The sequence below is a fragment of the Cucurbita maxima genome, unplaced genomic scaffold (assembly GCF_002738345.1).
Source record: "Cucurbita maxima cultivar Rimu unplaced genomic scaffold, Cmax_1.0 Cma_Scf00005, whole genome shotgun sequence".
In the NCBI taxonomy this organism is placed as follows: Eukaryota; Viridiplantae; Streptophyta; class Magnoliopsida; order Cucurbitales; family Cucurbitaceae; genus Cucurbita; species Cucurbita maxima.
In genome coordinates this window covers 3,269,448-3,289,542 of record NW_019272021.1, presented here as the reverse complement: position 1 = coordinate 3,289,542, position 20,095 = coordinate 3,269,448, and the positions used below count along the sequence as shown (strand labels likewise).

The 20,095-nt window shown below is 35.1% G+C and overlaps 4 protein-coding genes across 10 annotated transcripts in view; all 4 read left to right on the top strand.

The window, feature by feature from the left end:
- Positions 1-19,093, top strand: part of LOC111479382 — a 24,354-nt gene extending 5,261 nt beyond the window's left edge. Inside the window, exon 7 of one of the 2 annotated variants that reach the window (XM_023124013.1) lies at positions 19,045-19,093. In XM_023124013.1, the coding sequence (XP_022979781.1) occupies positions 19,045-19,067 (23 nt within the window). In that variant the 3' untranslated portion in view covers positions 19,068-19,093. Of the gene's footprint in view, positions 1-507; positions 750-19,044 lie in introns of those variants that run through there. The other variant, XM_023124016.1, reaches the window with a different exon arrangement.
- On the top strand, positions 1,593-5,396 carry LOC111479330 (putative disease resistance protein RGA3). Its single transcript, XM_023123912.1, has 2 exons — positions 1,593-4,944; positions 5,289-5,396. Exons 1-2 carry the CDS (start codon positions 1,712-1,714, stop codon positions 5,317-5,319), a joined length of 3,264 nt encoding a protein of 1,087 aa, XP_022979680.1. The 5' UTR covers positions 1,593-1,711; the 3' UTR covers positions 5,320-5,396.
- Positions 5,843-12,573, top strand: LOC111479376 (protein WHAT'S THIS FACTOR 1). Of its 2 annotated transcripts, none has more exons than XM_023124002.1 (3): positions 5,843-5,950; positions 7,574-12,269; positions 12,344-12,573. In XM_023124002.1, the coding sequence occupies exon 2, from the start codon at positions 7,724-7,726 to the stop codon at positions 9,179-9,181; it is 1,458 nt and encodes a 485-aa protein (XP_022979770.1). In that variant the 5' UTR covers positions 5,843-5,950; positions 7,574-7,723; the 3' UTR covers positions 9,182-12,269; positions 12,344-12,573. The 2 variants fall into 2 exon arrangements, with proteins under 2 accessions (XP_022979770.1, XP_022979771.1); XM_023124003.1 differs by lacking the exon at positions 5,843-5,950 and having other exon boundaries at positions 5,957-11,992; positions 12,126-12,269.
- Positions 12,201-19,015, top strand: LOC111479364 (uncharacterized WD repeat-containing protein C2A9.03-like). 5 transcript variants are annotated; one of them, XM_023123976.1, is made up of 10 exons: positions 12,201-12,269; positions 15,340-15,441; positions 15,525-15,692; positions 15,831-15,917; positions 16,268-16,402; positions 16,661-16,771; positions 17,050-17,141; positions 17,225-17,330; positions 18,106-18,192; positions 18,359-19,015. In XM_023123976.1, the coding sequence occupies exons 1-10, from the start codon at positions 12,216-12,218 to the stop codon at positions 18,770-18,772; spliced, it is 1,356 nt and encodes a 451-aa protein (XP_022979744.1). In that variant the 5' UTR covers positions 12,201-12,215; the 3' UTR covers positions 18,773-19,015. The 5 variants fall into 5 exon arrangements, with proteins under 5 accessions (XP_022979744.1, XP_022979746.1, XP_022979748.1 ...); XM_023123978.1 differs by lacking the exon at positions 12,201-12,269 and adding an exon at positions 14,522-14,831 and having other exon boundaries at positions 15,259-15,441; XM_023123980.1 differs by lacking the exon at positions 12,201-12,269 and adding an exon at positions 14,523-14,732.
- Positions 19,094-20,095: the final 1,002 nt, after the last annotated feature.

Genomic DNA, 20,095 nt, shown 5'->3' with positions numbered 1-20,095 from the left:
GGGGTTTTTTTTTTTTTTTTTTTTTTTTTTTTTTTTTTTTTTTTTTGTTTCCCATCATTTCTTTAATATAACATCACAAGTGTGAGGTGAAATTCTAACGTTGCACGTTGCACATTGCTATATGTAAGAATGTATATTTTCTCTAGTTCCAACCATTTTGAAACTGAGGAATAGAGTTTTTAAATAAGGTCTTACTCACCAAGTTATGTTCATGACGTTATTAATGCCTTAACTGTGAAACTCTAATCGGGTTTTCCATTCTTTATGTGATAGAAGTGGATTAATGTTACATATTAATATTATTCGCCTAAACAAGGTCTTTGGTTATTGATACTAGTCATTGTTTATATTTACCATAAGCATGACTTAGCGATATCAGATGTGTACTCTTTCTACCTAGAATTCGGAAGTTCATATACCCATATTCAAAAATTATTGTCAATATGTTTGATGGCTGGCATGTGTTATTCATAGACAATGACCTTTTTCCCTTCTTTTTTCCCGAAGGTACTTCCTCCAAATGTTGGCAATTGATATATAATCAAAGCGTTTGTACCTGGAGAAGTCCATTTCCAAGAGCCGTATCTTACAAACCATAACTTTTTAGAAATTATTTCCATCAAGTTTGGCATTTTCATTAATGGGTTCATCCATCCAATAACTAATTAATGTGTCTTATGAATCACGAATATCAAGATTATGAATGTTGGTGCTGAAAGTTTTCATTTAATGTTTGATTGCATCAAAACCAGAAGAATATTAAGTGTTTAAACTAACGTGATCGACAATATTGTATGCCTTTATAGTAAAATTATAGGTACGGCTAGCAGATATTATCTACTTTAACTTGTTACATATCGTTGTCAGTCTCACAATTTTAAGATGCATTTTAAACTGTGAGACTGACAACGATACATGACAGACTAAAGTAGCGGTTGCTTTACTATTATGTTTTCGTAGTTATGTTAGATATAATAATAATAATTATTCAATGCTTTTCTTTCTTAGTTATTTCTTAATTATATTAGACAATAATAGTAATAATTATTGAAGGCTTGCTTTTATCTTTTTGGATTTTATTTTAGGAAGTCACTTTTCTCGATTATTCATTATATAAGAATAGTCTTCGACACAGACGATGAAGAGATCACTCTTGGAGTGCCTACTTCAGAATCTACGCCTTTAGGTAACAGAAAAAAAAAAAAGAACGTCAAGTAGGTCAAACTGCTAACTATCGTGTGGGAAGGATTTGCTTGGAGCAATCCTGGTGTGAACTCGTTGTTGTTTTGTTACTCATTTTACATTTAAAATCCTAAATTTAAAACATTTTAAATTTTTAAAAAAGTTTAAAACGCCAAAATCTCCATTTAAGTGGAGGGTTATTATTGAAATTTTAAAAAGGGAATATTATTATTATTTTGTATTTTTATTAAATTAGTTTTTTTTTTCAACCCATTGCAAAATAAAATAAAAATATGATGACCGACCATTTAAACGAAAATGAAATTATTTTTATTTTGTTTAAACGAAATTGGTTTCCACTTTTATTATACATATTTTTTAAAATTTTATTTTTGGACTGTGTGTGTGTGTGGACAGGACAAGATGAAATCATTGACTAATCTCTTGCAGAAATATCCTTTGGGTGTTCAACGAAGTGGACCTTCTTTCCTCCGATCACTGCAAATCTGGAGGGTCAAAGAAGATAACAATGGCGGAATTCCTGTGGACTTTTGCCGTGCAGGAACTGTTGAAGAAGACGGCGAGCCTTGCAGCACAGCAATTAGGTTTGGCATGGGGTTTCAAGAAGGACCTCTTGAAGATGAGAGACTCTTTACTCATGCTTCATGCCATCCTTCGCGATGTGGACAGAATAAAGTCAGAGTATCCTGAAGTGAAGCCATGGGTGGAGAAGCTTCAAGATATTGTATTCGAAGCCGATGTTTTACTCGACGATCTTGCTTATGAACGTCTTCGACGTAAGGTGGAAACCGGAAAAGATGTGATGGTACGTAATTTCGTTTCTCTCTCCAAAAATCCTCTCGTTTTTCGTCTCAAAATGGCAAATAGAATTAAGGCGATTTCTACAATGTTGAAAGAGCATTATTCTGCGGCGAGTGTTGTTGGACTTGTTGCTATAACATCCAAAGAAATTGAACCTGATCTTAGTCAGATTCATGAGACGGATTCGTTTCTTGACGAGTTTGGAGTAATTGGAAGAGATGAAGAAGTGTCGGAGATAGTGAACAAGTTGATTGAACTTAGAAATAGTGAAGTACTGTCTGTTCTACCTATTGTTGGTATGGGCGGATTAGGGAAAACAGCTGTGGCCAAGCTAATCTTCAATCATGAAGTGATTAGGTGGAATTTTGATAGAACTATATGGGTGTGTGTATCTGATCCTTTTGTTATCAACAAGATCTTAAGAGCAATTTTAGAAACTCTTAATCCCAATTCTGGTGGATTGGAAAGTAAGGAAGCTTTACTCCAAGAGATCCAAAAATGGTTGCAGGAAAAAAACTATTTCCTTGTATTGGATGATGTTTGGAATGAGAATCTTAGCCTCTGGAATGAGTTAAAAGCTTGTCTGTTAAAGATTACTCGAAAATTCGGTAATGTTGTTGTTGTGACTTCTAGGAGTGAAGAAGTTGCAAAGATCATGGAAACACATTCGTGGCATCGTTTGAAAAAGCTATCGAATGATCATTGTTGGTCTTTATTTGAGAAATGTGCATTTGGAAGTGATTCACCAACAATTCCAAAGTTAGATATGATACGAAAAGAGCTTGTTGAAAATTTTTGTGGCATACCGTTGGTTGTGAAAGTGTTAGGAGGAACAATGAAATTATATAAGAATTATGAGAGATTACAATCTCCATTGAAATATTTAACGAGAATTCCGTTGCAAGATGAAAACCGTGTTTTATCCACAATAAAACTAAGTGTGGATCGCCTACCATCGCCTTCGTTAAAACAATGTTTTGCCTATTGTTCAAATTTTCCTCATGACTTCGAGTTTAGAAAGGATTCACTTATTCAAATGTGGATTGCACAAGGATTCATTCAACCACCTGAGGAAGTGAATGTAACAATGGAGGATGTTGGAGACAATTATTTCAACATTTTGTTATCTCGCTCCCTGTTTCAAGATGTTGTCAAGGATAAGAGAGGAAGAGCTGTATACTTTAAGATGCATGATTTTATACACGACGTAGCGAGTTCTATTTCGAACGATGGAAGAAAAAGAACACTTGATTCTAGTAACGAACATCTTAGAAAGTTGCACATGTTAACATTTGGTCGTCATGTGTTTCACTCTGAGATTGGAAACTTTACCTACTTGCGTGTTTTAATTACGCATTCATCTTATTTTATACTTGAATTACCAAATTCAATTGGTACATTGAAGCATTTGAGGTACATTGACGTTTCAAATTCTTCAATAAGTAAGCTTCCCGAATCTCTTGGTCTACTTTATAATTTGCAAACGTTGAAGCTTGGAAGATTTGTTCAAGATCTTCCAAGTAATCTGAGAAACTTGATCTGCTTAAGACATTTAGAATTCTACACTGATCCTTCAAATCAGTTTAAGCAAATGCCTCCACATTTGGGTCGATTGATTCAACTTCAAACATTGTCTTGTTTTATAGTTGGGTTACATGAGGGATATAAGATAGATGAACTTGGATCTCTGAAGAACCTTAAAGGTAATTTAAGCCTCTATTGTCTGGAAAGAGTAAAGAATAAAAAGGAGGCCATGGCTGCAAAATTGGTGGAGAAGGAGAAAATTTTTCATCTAGAATTCCAATGGGGTTGGAAACATGAAAGGGAAGGTGATAATTACAATGATTTAGATGTTTTGGAAGGGCTTCAACCACACAAAAATCTTCAAGCCTTAAGAATTCGAAACTTTGCAGGTGAACTTCTACCGAGTAGAATTTTTGTTGAAAACATGGTCGAGATATATCTACATGACTGTGAGCGATGTGAAACTTTACCAATGCTTGGACAATTATCGAAACTCGAGATACTCGAAATTCGTAACTTACCTAGTGTAAGAAGAATAGGGGACGAATTCTATGGGAATTATTTCAGAGAGAGGACTTTGTTCCTGAACTTGAAGTCATTTCATATCTTTGAAATGAAAAATCTAGAGCACTGGGGAGAGATATCATGTATATCAAACGATACCATGTTTCCTCATCTTGAAAGCTTGAGCTTTATTTGTTGTGGGAAATTAATGAACATTCCAAATTTTGTTGTATCTTATTGCAAGAGGTTGGAAGGTGATGACGTTACTTCGAGGACGTTTCCGAGCTTTCGAGGTTGTGGAAAGCTTAGATCTCTAAAGATTTTGGGATGCGAAAACTTGTCAAAACTACGGGACGGGTTAGAATTCTGCAGTTCTGTTGAAAACTTGTGGATAAGCAATTTTTCAGATCTGAATTTGCAGAATATGCAAAGCTTGTGTTGTTTAAGTATAAGAGATTTTCAGAAGCTGCCTTATGGGATTGCCAGCCTACTTAACTTGAAAGACTTGAGTATTCATGGGGACTTGAATATTTATGATTGGAGTCCTCTCATCCATCTCAGATCACTTGAGAATCTTGTGTTGGCTCACTTGGGAAGCGATGCAGCACAACTTCCTCAAGAACTCGAGCACCTCACTGCTTTGAGATCACTGCATATTTCGCATTTTGACGATGTTGAAGCTTTACCAGAATGGTTCGGAAACTTTACATCGTTGGAGATATTGAAGCTTTATAACTGCAGAAATTTGAAAAACTTGCCTTCCCAGAAAGCGTTGTCGAAGCTCGTCAGGTTAAGTAGTCTACGAGTTTATGGATGTTCGCAGCTTGAACTTGGGAAAGGTTGTTTTGAACAGGTGAAAACTTCCAATGGGAGCATCGAGTTTGTACAAGAAATCCATACCCCTTTTTACTGGTAAGTTTTTCTTGACAAAAGAAAAAAAAACAGCAAATTTTCAATCTTCCATGCTTATACAATTGTATGTTAATAGAGAGTTATTTATGATTATGATTTTTTTTTTTTTTTTTTGTATGAATTTCTTATGTCATTTGTTGAAATAAAAATAAAATAAAATAAATCACGTAGTTTTTAAAATAATCAAACCCGAGTCTAAGTTGTATCTTGCAACTGTTGTAGCACCTTATCCGTGTACGATATTTTTTATCTTGATAAAATGGTTTTATCACGAGAATAGTTCAGTTCTTTCTTCGAAGGAATATCAAACCTAAGCCTCTCTAGTGATTGTGTTGTGTTAATAGGGCTAGATTAGACCACCATCGGGCCACTTAACTCATTGGAAGCACCATCACGTCTACAAGAAAATATGTTTATTTATCCACATTACAATTTTTCTTAACAATAAATTCATTTGCATTTGGAAAGTAAACTTTTGTGAACTCCATATAGATGGCAATCGTTGAGAGGCATATAGATAAATTATGAGGTATTGACTCATTTAAATTTTACAAAAAAAACTTTGTGAAAAAATCTTCAATTTTTTTAAAAAATTTAAAAATACATTTACCGTTAATACAACGTTATAAAAACACTCATGAACTTTTTAAATAACATTAAATGTTTGCAGATAAATTATGAGGTATTTTTCGATCAACGATATTCGTCCATACATTAACAATAAAGTATTTTTTAACTTTTAAAAATGATAAAGGATGATAATTTACTATTTAAATTTTATTTGTATTTTTGAGATTTAAAAATAAATAATATATATATATATATATATATATATATATATATAATAATTAAAAAAAAAAATCGGATCAACGGTATGGTCGTCCAATAATTCTATCGCCTTGGAACTTAGACGCGCACCCCTATAGCCATCCAGTCGGTCTCGGCTGTTCGCTTATAAACCCTTACGGGATACGCCTCTCGTGTTCTTCGCAGCAGCTTTCAACAGGTTCGTCTATGTTCTTTATCTTCTCATTTCGATTCAATCCAGATAGCATGTTAACACTCTCGTGCCCTCATCTTTACTTTCCACTACAGTCTTCTGCTGTGCTACTTTTACATGCTTGTGAATAAATTTTATTCACAAATTGTGGATTCGTGAGACTATGCATGGCTTGCCACTAAATTGGATCAGTTCTTCCTCTACCTGTATCTAACTCATTTACGAGGATAGATTTGTGTTAGGAGATGGATCCTAGATGGGGTTGCCTCACCGTTTATTTTTTTTTAAAAAAAAAAATTACGAGAAGGAATAATGGATGAGATAGGAACCTTGCAGTGCTTTCCTGAAAGGTGTTTGATGTTTGGACCGAGAATAAGGGTGTTACTGCCAGAGGAAATTGGCGTTTGGTTTTGTGAACAGTGTGGAATAGGAAGTGGGTTTTCACTATATCTTCGTTTATGGTGAAGGACATTGATTGCAGTGGTTGAGATTTGTTAATTTTCTGTCAGGTGAACGAAATAAGGTGCACCTTAATCATGCCATGGATGATTTAGATTTAAGAAGGTTTTATTGTATATTTTAAGTTTTAGAGAATTATCCTCAAATTATATGTAGTTGGTGACCATTAGGGTATTGATGGTCATGAAAGTTACAACCGGATTATTATAAGGTTTATTTTCAAGGCTATAAATAGTTATTTATGTTATTGATTTAGTATGAAGACTTTGGATATTATAATGATAGTTGCATATTATGGCCAAGAGCTTGTTCTTTTGCATTTCTTGTGTTTAGATTTGCATGCTAGAGTCATTCAAGTAGTCTTGATCAAGCTATCTTGTGGAGTTATTTGAATCACGAGTTTAGAAACGAGTTTTCTTTACTCTTGATTTTGATCATCAAGGTAATTTGTTCCAAAACTTTTCCTTGGGCTGTTTCCTTTTCATTTTTTGGGGTTCTTGGATAATTTAAATCTAGAGATCTCGTTCTTTAACAAGGTTTACAGATCCAATTCCAAGTTTTTCGTAAAAAAAAATGAGATAGAATAGAGTTACATTTGATTATGAACTTTTCCAAGATAACACTTTTTACTTTTTACTCTAATTCTCCATGTAGCTGTGGCAATTGAAAAGTTTTCTGGCTGCTGGAAAACCATTACCATCTACATAGAGCCAGCCACACACTTGACGAGTTTTTTTCTTTTCTTTTCTTCTCTTCTTTTTTTTTTTTTTTTTTTTTGAAGAGAAGGATGTCTGAAATCTAAAAGTCCTGGTTTTTAGTATTTTCTAGTTTACTCTCCCCCCTGACGCCAGACAATTTTCTTCCACAGATTATGGGTTTTACTTATTCATTTTATTCTCAGAATCAAACATGTGCATATAGTTCGTTATGAACTCAAGATGTTGGCANTCTATTGTGAATATTTTTTTTTTTTTTTTTTTTTTTTTTTTTTTTTTTTTTTTACATTTCACTAGCAAATTGATTTTCTGGACTCTGTTTCACATTGCTATTTTTTCTATTCATAATTTTCACTTTGTACAAGTTGAGAAAGTAAAGTGTTGTTTACAATGCCATGGGACCATAAGCTGTACTGAAATGTTTAACTGTTTAAACGTTATTAATGGACTGCAGGTGGTAAACAAACTGAAAGTAATAGCATCCCCCATCCGATGCTCTAGAATCAGAGTTGGAAGAAGGATGTGTCATCTTCTTTAGATTAATTTGATGTACTTTTCTACCTATTGTAGGCTAAAAGCCCTTCCACCTATACAAAACTGACAAATGGCTTTATCTTCTCAGTTTTTGACCCCTAGGGACTGGCATGTAACATCCCGTAGTTCAAACCTCCTTCGTGGTACTCCATTGTGGTTGCACTCCAATGTCGGTTGCAAGTACCAAAGAAAAGAAAATTTCGAGACTAGTTATACTTTAACACCTCGTGCCTCTGTTAAGATTGTCCGTAGTTGTCCATTAGATCGGCATGCTGTAAAACATAACAAAACTCGATTTGTACAAAAGCTGATAATCCTGCTGCTGTCTAAACCAAAGCATTATATACCAATCCACATTCTTTCCAAGTGTCGTGGCTATCTTTCCCTTCCCAAACCCCGCTCTCTTCTTTCAATGATTCATCGTTATCCTTCCATCTTTGAACTTTTTTCAATCCCTTATCCACCCACACCACTCAATGCAACTAAGCTATACCCCCAACTTTGTGTTCGTCTAACCCCAGCAGCAGCATCTCTTGCTAAGCAGGACTCCAATCTCAAATTGGTGATCTCTAACACCCTGGCTGAAAAGCTCCAGAAGTTACTTATGCTTTCTTCACACCACAGGATTCTCTTATCCAAGCTGGTTCACCTTGCTCCCGACCTAAGCATGCCCCCAAATTTTAGGTCCCGTCTCTGTAATGATTATCCAGAAAAGTTCAGGACTGTGGATACTTCATATGGCCGTGCACTGGAGCTTGTCTTCTGGGACCCAGAGTTGGCAAAGACTTTACCTTGCCTTCAAGTTTCTTCACGTGAGCTAATAGTGGATAGACCTTTAAAATTCAACTTGTTGAAACTAAGAAAGGGACTGAACTTGAAAAGAGCCCACCAGGAATTTCTAATTAAGTTCAGGGATTTGCCAGATGTTTGCCCCTACAAAACTCCTGCGAGTGAGTTGGCTAAGGAGTCTCTCGAGTCAGAGAAACGAGCTTGTGCTGTAGTGCGAGAGGTATTGGGGATGATGATTGAGAAGAGGACTTTAATAGATCACTTGACTCATTTTAGAAAAGATTTTGGGCTACCCAATAAACTTAGAGGAATGATTGTGAGGCATCCAGAGTTATTTTATGTGAGTCTGAAGGGTCAGAGAGACTCTGTATTCCTTGTAGAGGGGTTCAACGATAAGGGTCATCTAATAGAGAAGGATGAGACTTTGGCTATCAAAAATCAATGGATGAAGCTTTTGATGGAAGGGAAAAGGATGAGACGGGAGAAGAGGAAGGCTCAAATATATGACAGTAGATATGGAAATGATCATGAAAATCATAGTCATGACCATGAGATGGAAACTGACTATGATGATGATTACGAAGATGGTTTTGAGAGTTTATTTCAGTATGAGGATTTAGATTTTGAGGATGAGGAGAGTGATCTGCCAAGCAATAGGTCAAATGGAGACTTTTGGACTACAAATAATGCAGCAGATATTACAAATGGCGAAAATGGAGGACATATAGAACCGTGGTGATGGTTAATATAACTTGTTTGATATATTTGGAAGATTCATCAAAATATTTCTACAGTTAACGTAAACAAAGTGCCTCTTCAGTTTGTTTATTAAATTCAGAAAAAGCACTTTGTGAACATAAAGGTCAGGCTTGGAAGCTCAATGGATGTTTAAATGTAGCCTGGTGATCTTTAGGAAGGGCTGAAGCCACTGCCTCTTGGCTCATGTATTTGTGCTTGAGCAAGGTCCCCATGAATGTATCCTCTACTGATACAACACTATACCTTCTCCAGCTGTATATTGAACCTGCTTGTCATGTTCTTTTATCTCCTCAAAATGTAGAATGATTGGAATACCTTATGGAGTGTGAACAAAACTTCTCCCTAATCAAGAGGAATGTATGAGAGATAAGTCCTAACCCCTGTTTATGTGTACCATTTGATACACTAAGACAACATATTCCAGTTAATGAATAATGTAAATATTCAGATATAGTTCGGTACCTCGTCTCTACTCCTTGGTCGCAGGCAGTGAATGTATTCATATTAATTTTCTCCTCTTTGGGACGGACGGTGTTAATAAGAGGGTATTTTCATTTTTTGTTTACTAATTACTCATTTACTGTTTCTTATTTTTAGTTTCTAAGAAGCATGTGTTTAGCAACTCTTGTTGCTTCTCGTTTCTCATTTTTAAGAAACAAGAAACAAGAAACAATTATGAATCACTTTTTTTTCTTTAGTATAAAACAGAAAACATGGAACACGAAACAGGATCCTCACCAAATAAGCCCTAAATTCTTCTGTTAAACATGTGAATAATGTTTAAAAATTTCCTCCCCATCATTTTGATTATATGTATGTATCACGTCTTGTGTATTTGCGGGAGCATTATGGATGGATCCTTCTAGCTTTGGTTGTATCCCTAGTATATGCTCCTAAATTGATGAATTGGCTTCTGATGACTGCACAGTAACAGATATTCTGTGTGGACAGATACGGGTCAAACATTTTTATCCATCCTATGATGTGTTGCTCGTTTTGCCATATATCCTTAATTTCAGTTCTCTGCAGGTATATTAATCGTATGCCTATTTTACTGCTGTTTTCTGAGGTTTGTCTAGCTTTTTATACACAGAATCATTGTTTATGATTTTTAATATATTTTCTAATCTTGATTCAGAAAATAGATAGGTGATGCCAGACATCTCCACTGACGAGACTTTGTTTCTTCTTGATGTTTGTTGGACTCTAGTTGTTTGATGAACACACATACCAATTATTACAAATCAAAAAGTTTGTTAAAAGACACACCCACGCCATCTTTCAGCAGAAAGCATACTTGAAATGTGCGTCATGCTTTGTGCAATTGATATGCATGCATTTGTGCTAATCATTTGTGTTGAATGTTTACTTTAGGTGAGTTCGTGATAACTATTAGATAGAGGGTTAAACAGTGTTTTAGTCATTCAAAAGTACTCATCAAAATTTTAATGTTGATTAATTACTTAGTCAAAAGTGATTATGGAGCATGTACAAATACTTTAAAGTCGATGAAAGGAAGCGCTTAATGAGTGTTCTTTTAAAAAATACTTGCTCTTAAAAGTTACCTCAAAGTATGTTCACTGTAAAAACATTACTTACATTAGAAATTTGCAATCATGTGCTTTGTGCTCTGTGTAATTGATATACATGCATTTGTGTTCATTATTTCTGCCGAATGTTTATCTTGCAAAGGGTTTAGGAAGAGTTGATGTTCTTAGAAACTCACAGGAGGCTAAATTTTATAAGCTTGTGTGGAGGGCACATATTCTGTCACTAGCAATCTGATTTGGTCCCTACTAGTGTTCTGAAAAGGCCAACAAAGCATGTGTCTAGTCACCACGATGCGTCTTCCTGCAATGTAGATGAAAACAAAGGAATCGATGAACATCAAAAACAAAGCATAATGATGATGGTATCAGTTTGAGTTTTCAAATGTTCTTATCAATTCTTGCTTTAAACCTTTTCTCCTAGCATGTATTAGGCTTGAAATTCTCAGAAAACATCTCCTGCAACCTTTTTTAATGCATGTATGTTTAGAGCCTTAGTTGGAGGAAGCAAAGGAAGTTTCCTAAATCAAAATGAACTTTTTGTTGGAAATGATAACCTTTTGGTGAATCTTCCAATAAAAAGTGGGACATAGCATAATCATATGCATCAAATTTATAGCAAATAAATGTATAAAAAGCTTATATAACTTATTAGTCATGCAATTCAAAGTATTCATTGTTTATTATCTGTTGGATTTGTAAGTTGTAATGAGCCATCTCTGACAGATAAAGATGAAAAAGAAAGGCTTGCAATTTTTTTTTGAAGTATTGGGATACTGTTTCAGGCTTTTCAGGGTCCATGCTTTGCCTTCTTAATAGCCAACAGAACCATCAAAGAAGCAGCTAAGTTAAACCAACCTACCATTTGCTTTCATTTTGTTGGCTTTTAAGGCATTGCAAACTTCAATGGTCCAGAAAAAATGCCCAACAGATAGATTCTCGTAAGAATATTCTTCCTTATAATTGCTTCATTTGTTTAGCAATATTTAGAACTTAGAATCCTTTTCACATTGTGTTTTCTTCATTCTTTCTAACACTTTAGACTAACTTCAATATATAAATCTTTTGAAACTCAACTTAGACTTGACATAAACTCATATATCATTTGATCCATGAAGTTTATGCTACATTTTACTTGATGCATCTAACTTTTCTTCAATACACTTTCTAATATGATCAACTTTCGTGTCAATATACTATTTAGACAGGTATCTACTCGAACAGGTCATATACCATTTAGACATGTGCCCACTCAAAAAAGTCAAATACCATTTAGACAGGAGGTATCCATTCAAAGAGGTCATATACCATTTAGACAGGAGGTATCCATTCAAAGAGGTCATATATCATTTAGACAGGAAGTATCCATTCAAAGAGGTCATATACCATTTAGACATGTATCCACTCGAATAGGTCATATACCATTTAGACATGTATCCGCTCGAACTGATCATATATCATTTAGACATGTATCCACTCGAACGGGTCATATACCATTTAGACGAGTATCCACTCGAAGAAGTCATATACCATTTAGAGACGGGTATCTACTGGAAGAAGTCATATACTATTTAGACGGGTATCCACCCGAAGAGGTGAAATGTTTAAATTTCTTGTTTTACGTGTCGTGTGTCGTGCGGTGGAAGAAGTAGGTAGTATATTGATTAATAGTAGAGAAAGAGGGACAAAAAGTGTTGAGAGTTGCATGATAAGTGGGAGAATATGATGAGTAGAGAGAGAGAATGAATATATTGGGAAGAGAAGTAGCTAGAAATGGCACTGTATACAAAGAGCATGCCTTCCCATTGCAAAAGCTTTAGTTTTCCCCTTCCTTGTGCATGCTTTTTATTACTCTAATCATGTGTGTTCCCTTTCCTAATTACTTCCATTCCCCCATACACTCATATCTTCCTAACTATCTTCCTTAAATTTCTTTTTTTCTTTTTTTTTTTTTACGTCAAATTATAAATTTGGTCTCTAATTAATTTAGCAAGGAATTTAATTAAATCCGAATAATATATTTTTTAAAAATATATAGACAAATGGAGCTAATCATTTATGAAAATAAATTTGTAGAATATTTAAAGATAATAGTAGCGTCCACGTCACCCAGTTGGCACCACCGACATGGTTACTCATAGGTGACGTCAAAAAAAAAATTCTTTTTCTTTTTTTTTTTTTTATATTTTTTTAGAGATAATTTAGAAGATAGGAATAAAATATTCTCACCTTTTCTTTAAAAAAATTATTGGATATGAACATGATGTGTTTATATATTACACCTATTTAATTTAGTTTCATTTGTTTTTTAAAAAATATTTTAGAAAATAAGGGAGCGAGAAGGAATTAATTAATAAAAATTAGAGTTAAATATTGTTTTGTTAGTCGGGACCTACGTTGGCAAATTGCACTTGATTTGTGACCTAAATGGTTCGCTCGTTTCGATCGATATGATCATCTCTTACTCTCTTCAACCTATTTCTTTTGCTTTCATCTTTATTTGATTCTTTTTTTTTTTTTTTTTTATCTTCTTCATATTCCCACGATTTCCCAATTTCGGTTTATTTACGTTTCTACAAAAAAAAAAAAAAAAAAAAAAAAAAAAAAAAAAAAAGTCTCCTATAAAAGTATAATAAAAAGTAGCTATATTTTTGCAAATATTTCAAATCTATTTGTAATTGAGCTCATTTTGTCTCAATTAAAAATTACATTTTGGAACTTGACAGTTTAGCCCGTGAGTCGTTAATCTAACGTGACGCTGCATTTTATTAACATATTTTTCCTTATCAACCACTGCGGTCTCTAACCTTTTCTTTCCTCCATCCATGACAATCACCATCACAATCTCGATTGCTACTATTTTTTCTTTTCTCCTCTCGTATTCTTCTCTTCGGAAAAAGGACGAGACAACATTTAACGCCTCTCTAAGCTATTTAAGAGAGGTGTCAATTCAAGAACCAAATGGAATGATTTTTCAAACTTTGGACAAGATTGCATGATATACAAACCTTGGGACAAGGTCAGCTTGTTGCCTAAACTTCTAAGGACAGTTGCTTTTATATTTTGTATTTTCAAAAATATTATTAAACTTCTAATAGTATTTTTAAAATGTTTTTAATTTTTTTATTTAAAAAATAATATTACTCTCGAAAGTTCACGTATATTTTAAAATGAATGATTTTGTTTACACAAATCGTAAGGATATTTAATTTTTTTCCTTTTAAAGAATTGGACGATTTAAATCTCATGAGATTGACAGCGATACGTAATGGATCAAAGCGAACAATATCTGTTAGCATTGGGTTTGAGTGGTTATAAGTGATATAAGAACCAGTTATCAAACGATGTGCCAATGAGGACGCTGGGCATTTAAGGAGTTAGATTGTGTGGATTGTGATATCATACATCAAAAGGGTGTAAAAACCTCTCCTAACAAGTTTTAAAAAAAACATCAATTTTTGAGTTTATATCAAAGACAGGATCGTAAACTATTATATTCATAAGTTCAAACACTCTTAAAAAACGTATGTACCGTGACCATTGATCAGTTCTTATCTATTATTTAACATAAGTCCAAAATTTATAGATCTTCTAATACCCATATGATACATAATTACTAATCACTTTACGTTAGTATCTAATCGATAATTTATGTAAAAGTCAACTATATATAATTAGTTTGAAAATGAGATCTAAGATATTTTACAACAAAATGGATAAGATCCAAAACATTATAGAAAGCATATTCTTTTAATCTAAAACTTTTATGAACAAATTGAATAGATTTGTTTCATACTTATTTTATCATGTTCTTCATTTTTTTTATTTGATATAATATTAAGTGCATTTAATTTATAATTCGAGAAAGGTCGGTTTGCCGACTTGCTTAAAACCCCCCACCATCGTTGTTTGTTGTCACTTCTGAGAAATTTTTTAGGAAGAGAGGCGCAACGAAACGAGACGAAACCATAGGAAGTGAAAACCGTGTGTTTATCTCATCCTTTCCTTCTCAAAATCCCTTAATTTGTTCTTCGATATCATTGTTTTTTCTTCTTTCTGTGAATCCCCCTTTCCCTTCACTAGGTTTCCTTTCGGATTCTTTCCCTTTTTCATCCTCTTCTTCTTCGGATCATTCGCGGAGTTTTGTTGATTTCTGTTTCTGTTTCTGTTTCTGTCTGATTTCATGCTTCCTTTGTTCTCGATTGCCTATAGCGATTGTTCATTGTTCTATTTTAGAGTGTTTTTATTTTGTGGGTATGATTCTTGTTATTTCATTGTTCATTGAATGATAGGTTTTATGTTTTTTTCCGTTCGTAATTAGACTTGATATGAAAAATAAGAACTGGGTTTGTGTGGAACTTTCATGCTTGCTCGAATGTTCATCTTGTGTTCTTGATATTTATTGGGTTTTTTATGGAATGTTCATCTGTTTATGGGTTTGCTATTTTTTTTTTTTTTCTTAAACAAGTTTCCTTGATTCTGTGTTGATCCAAATGCATTATCTCTTCAGCTTTTTTTACCAGCAAGATTTCTGCATTTGATTCCAAAGAAATAGATAGTCAAGGAGTGAATAATCATGTCTTACCAACAGCAAAATATGGATGAATTTGATTACATGGCGGGTGGGCATGAAATGGCTGATGAAATTGATGATGGGGGTGATGGAGAATTGGGTGACGAAGAATTCGACATGGTTTGTTTCTTTGATTTCCATTTGTTATATATATATATATCATGTGTGACCCTTTGACATTAAGATCTACAAAAAATTTGCAGCTTACAAAGTCGATAGATACGTCGTCTGCCCTTGCGAGGAAGGGATTGGACATTCAAGGTATTCCATGGGATCGACTGAACATTACTCGTGAAAAGTATCGATTAACAAGGCTTGAACAGTATAAAAATTATGAAAATATTCCTTCATCTGGAGCTGCTGTTGATAAGGTATGGATTGTCATAGAATCATTGATGTTTGCTTCGTGATCGTTTTTGAGGTTCATAGGTTGAATGGAGGCTGTCACGGCCTTATTGATACTGGAAGTTCTTACACAAGTATTGTAGTAATTGTATTTGTCTTTTTAGGAATGCAAAGCTGTAGAGAAAGGAGGGAACTACTATGAGTTCTTTCATAATACAAGATTGGTTAAGCCGACTATCTTGCACTTTCAGGTATTGCAACGGACAATGTTCGATTCTCCGTTTTCAACTTTTAACTATAATGAAGATAGGTTGATGCACTATTTGACACGTTCTATACGTAGGTCATGCTATTGGTTGGTAGTTTTTTTCTCTAGTTATTTTTTACTTATTTTTGGTAAAGGGTAGCTCATGATTGTTCTCAAATGATATATGGGCAACTTTTCGTGTTAAATTGTCTGTTTATTTGTTAGATTTGATATCAATTGTGTCCATGTCTGAGGCGAAATCGTTATTGAGTTTCTGTTGTTGGTTTCTATGCTTATACCATCTTCCCGAGCGCTTTTGAGGGAAATAAATGATTATTTACTTTTGTCTTGTAGCTAAGGAACTTGGTCTGGGCAACTTCAAAACACGATGTCTATTTGATGTCGAACTATTCTGTCATGCATTGGTCATCTTTATCTGGCAACTTATCTGAAATCCTCAATTTTTCAGGACATGTCGCTCCTACAGAGGTCGGTATCACACTTACTCTTATCTCTGTGCACAAATCTGCTCAGTTATTAACAGAAGCATGAGATTACCTTACACATTAAGTTTATATCATGGGAGTTCTGATATAAAATGATTAATGTTCTTGTTATGTTCATCGAAAATAACACTTTACCGTTTCAAAGGATACTAGCCAAAATTAGGAGTTACGGGTTGGTGTGGTAGTTGTCTCTTAATTCCCTATGCCCTCTGTAACTGGCTTTCTATGCCTGGTCATGCAGAAACATGCTGGAAGTCTATTAGAGGGTTTTACACAAACTCAGATTAGCACGCTTGCCGTCAAGGATAATTTTCTGGTTGCGGGTGGATTCCAAGGAGAGCTTACTTGTAAGGTCAGCGCGTACTTAGTGATTTTAAGCTCATTTTCTCATGCTGGGTTTCGGTATTCTCTTGGTCCATGAAATAAGAACGAACCCTATTCCTGGAAAAGATAGTTGATTGTCAATATACCTAAGAAGTGTCAAACCTCCGTTTATTGATAATATTTATTGGGTTCGATGGTTTGGTTAATTGGTGCAATGTTGAGAGGAATGATATGGATTCGACATTTTGCGATATGATCATAGTGAATTTTCTATTAGTATATTAGTACTTTTGTTCGTTTGTGCAGCATTTGGATAAACAAGGAGTAAGCTTCTGTACTCGTACTACACATGACGATAACGCCATTACAAATGCTGTTGAAATATATGAAAGCATGAGGTATTTTTAGAACTTAGGCTGTGTTTTGTTTGGTTTGGTTGGATTATTTACATGAATTCAAACTGGTTTATTTGTTTTTGCAGCGGTGAATTACATTTCATGGCAGCAAATAATGATTGCAGCATGAGAGAGTATGAGATGGAGAGGTTTCAGCTTTTGAATCACTTCCATTTTCCTTGGCCAGTAAATGTATGTCTGCTTCAGATTTTACTTGGCTGTTCCTTTTCATTTTCTTCCCTTTGTATTTGTATTCCTTATAAGGGTGTGGAAACCTCTTCATAGTAGATGCGTTTAAAAACCGTGAGGCCGATGGCTATACCTAATAGGCCAAAGTGGACAATATCGGCTAGTGGTGGGCTTGAGTTGTTACAAATGGTATCAGAGCCAAGACATGGGTGGTGTGCCAACAAGAATGCTGGGCCTCTAATAGGGGTGGATTGTGAGATCTGACATTAGTTGGGGGGAATGAAGCATTCCTTGTAAGGAAACCTCTCCCTAGCAGATACGTTTTAAAATCGTGAGATTGATGGCTATACGTAACGGGTCAAAGCGGATAATATCTACTAGCGATGGATTTGAGATGTTACAAATGGTATCTGAGCCTGGCACCGAGCGGTGTGTCAGTGAGGACGCTGGACCCTCAGGGGGTGGAATGTGAGATCCCACATTGGTTGGGGAGGGAAACAAAGTATTCCTTATGAGGGTATAGAAACCTCACCATAGTAACGCGTTTTAAAATTGTGGGGCTGACGGTGATAATGTAATGGGCTAAAACGGACAATATTTGCTAGTGGTGAACTTGAGCTGGGCTGTTACATGCATAATCTAAAAGTATTGATGGCAACTATCAGTAGTCTATGAAATAGTAGTCTATGAGATAATAGGATTTTTTGTTTGGAATAATTGTGTGAATGTTCAGGGAAAATATTTTAATGATTCTTTGTTTATCGTTCTGATGCTGCAGCACACGTCGGTGAGCCCAGACCGCAGGCTTATGGTTGTCGTTGGGGATCACACGGATGGATTGATTGTCGATTCCCGAAACGGAACGGTAAGTTATCTGCTGTGCAGATTTGCATTATCGAGTTATACATAATAGCAATGCTCTTTTCCTGTTCAAACTGGTTGATTTCACCAAACCGGATTCTATACAAGATGGTGTCCATGGAAATTCATGGATCAGTGACATTGACATGACATTTTGGAACGTGTTTCAGGCTATAGGCACAGTTGTTGGTCATCGAGATTACTCCTTTGCTTCCGCTTGGCACCCCGATGGTCGCATGTTTGCTACAGGAAATCAAGACAAGACATGCCGAGTATGGGACATAAGGAAGTTCTCATCACCCGTTGCAGTTCTAAAGGGACACATCGGTGCTGCTCGCTCAATTCGTTACTCATCAGACGGTCAATTCATGGTAGTTGCGGAACCAGCAGACTTCGTACATGTGTATAGCACGAGTGCAGATTACAAAAAGAGACAAGAAATTGATTTCTTCGGAGAGATATCGGGGGTGTCGTTGAGCCCAGACGATGAGTCGTTGTTCATAGGAATATGGGATAGGACGTATGCGAGCTTACTACAATACAACAGGAGGCATAGCTATGGATATATTGATTCATTCTTGTAGTGAGGAAAGGGTTTTGAATGTTTTTAGGGGGAGATATCAAAAAGATGTCCACAGCAGAAGACATGATTGAAGCAGTAAGTGATTGTTGGTTGGTTGGAAGTGTGTGGGTTTTGTTTTTTGAAGGTGTACAGAGAGATGTAGTGTTCTTGGTCTTGTTCTTGTTCTTGTTCTTTTTGTATGTGTTGTTCATGTTTTACTTGGAAATGAAAGTGAAGCAAGTGGACATGTCTCATTACCTCAAACCTGTGTTCTTCAACCCCTTCCGAGACAATGTCTCTTTCTCTCTCTCTCTTAAATTATTGTCCAATCAGTTTCTCTCTCCTTAGCTCTCCATTGGGGACTCTTTATGTCTTATCAAATAGCTTAGGGTAGGCTAACCTTCCAAATAGCCTTCTAATAACACCAAAAACTTCCCTACACGCGTGGATGAAAAGTCCATCGACGCGCGTCCATTGGACCAGACTAGCGGATCGATCTGAATATGAGTTTGAATAAATATACGAATTGATAATGGGTTTGAATAAATATACAATTTGAATAAATAGGTTTGGACTGATAATGGGTTTGAATAAATATACGATTTCAATAAATAGGTTTAACTCGTTAACTTTGACTTTGAGCTAAGCTGATTGGATTGGGATTGGATTGAGCCTAAGTTGAGTTTAGGTTAGCTTGTTAAAATAGGTTTAGCTTGTCAAACTAGTTGAGTTTAGGTTAGCTGTTAAGATAGGTTTAGTTTGTCAAACTTTGAGCCTAAGCTGAGTCTCTAAGTTAGCTCGTTAAAATAGGTTTAGCTTGTCAAAATTTGATTTGAGCTGAGCCGATTGCCTAAGCTGAGTCTAGGTTGGTTTAAGTCGAAGAATATGGCTCTAATGGGTCAATTTGATCAAATTTGTGATATATGTATGATTTGAATAAATAGGTTTAGGTGGTCAAACTTTGACTTTGAGCTAAGATTGGATTGAGCCTAGTCGGTTTAAGCCTATTGGACTAGGCTAATGGGTCGATTTGAATATGGTCCAAATGAGTTAGTCCGATCTTTAAAATAATGATCCATATATCATTGGAATAAACAGGTTTAGGTGGTCAAACTTTGACTTTGAACTAAGATTGGATCGAGCCTAGGTCAGTTTAAGTCCATTGGACCAAGCTAATAGGTCGATTTGAATATGGCCCAAATGGGTTAGTCCGATCCTTAAAATAGTGATCCATACAATTGGAATAAACAAGTTTAACCGGTCAAACTTTGATTTTGAGCTAAAATTGGATCGGGCCTAAGTTAAGCCTAAGTTGGTTTTTGGGTATGGAACTCCATACTACTGA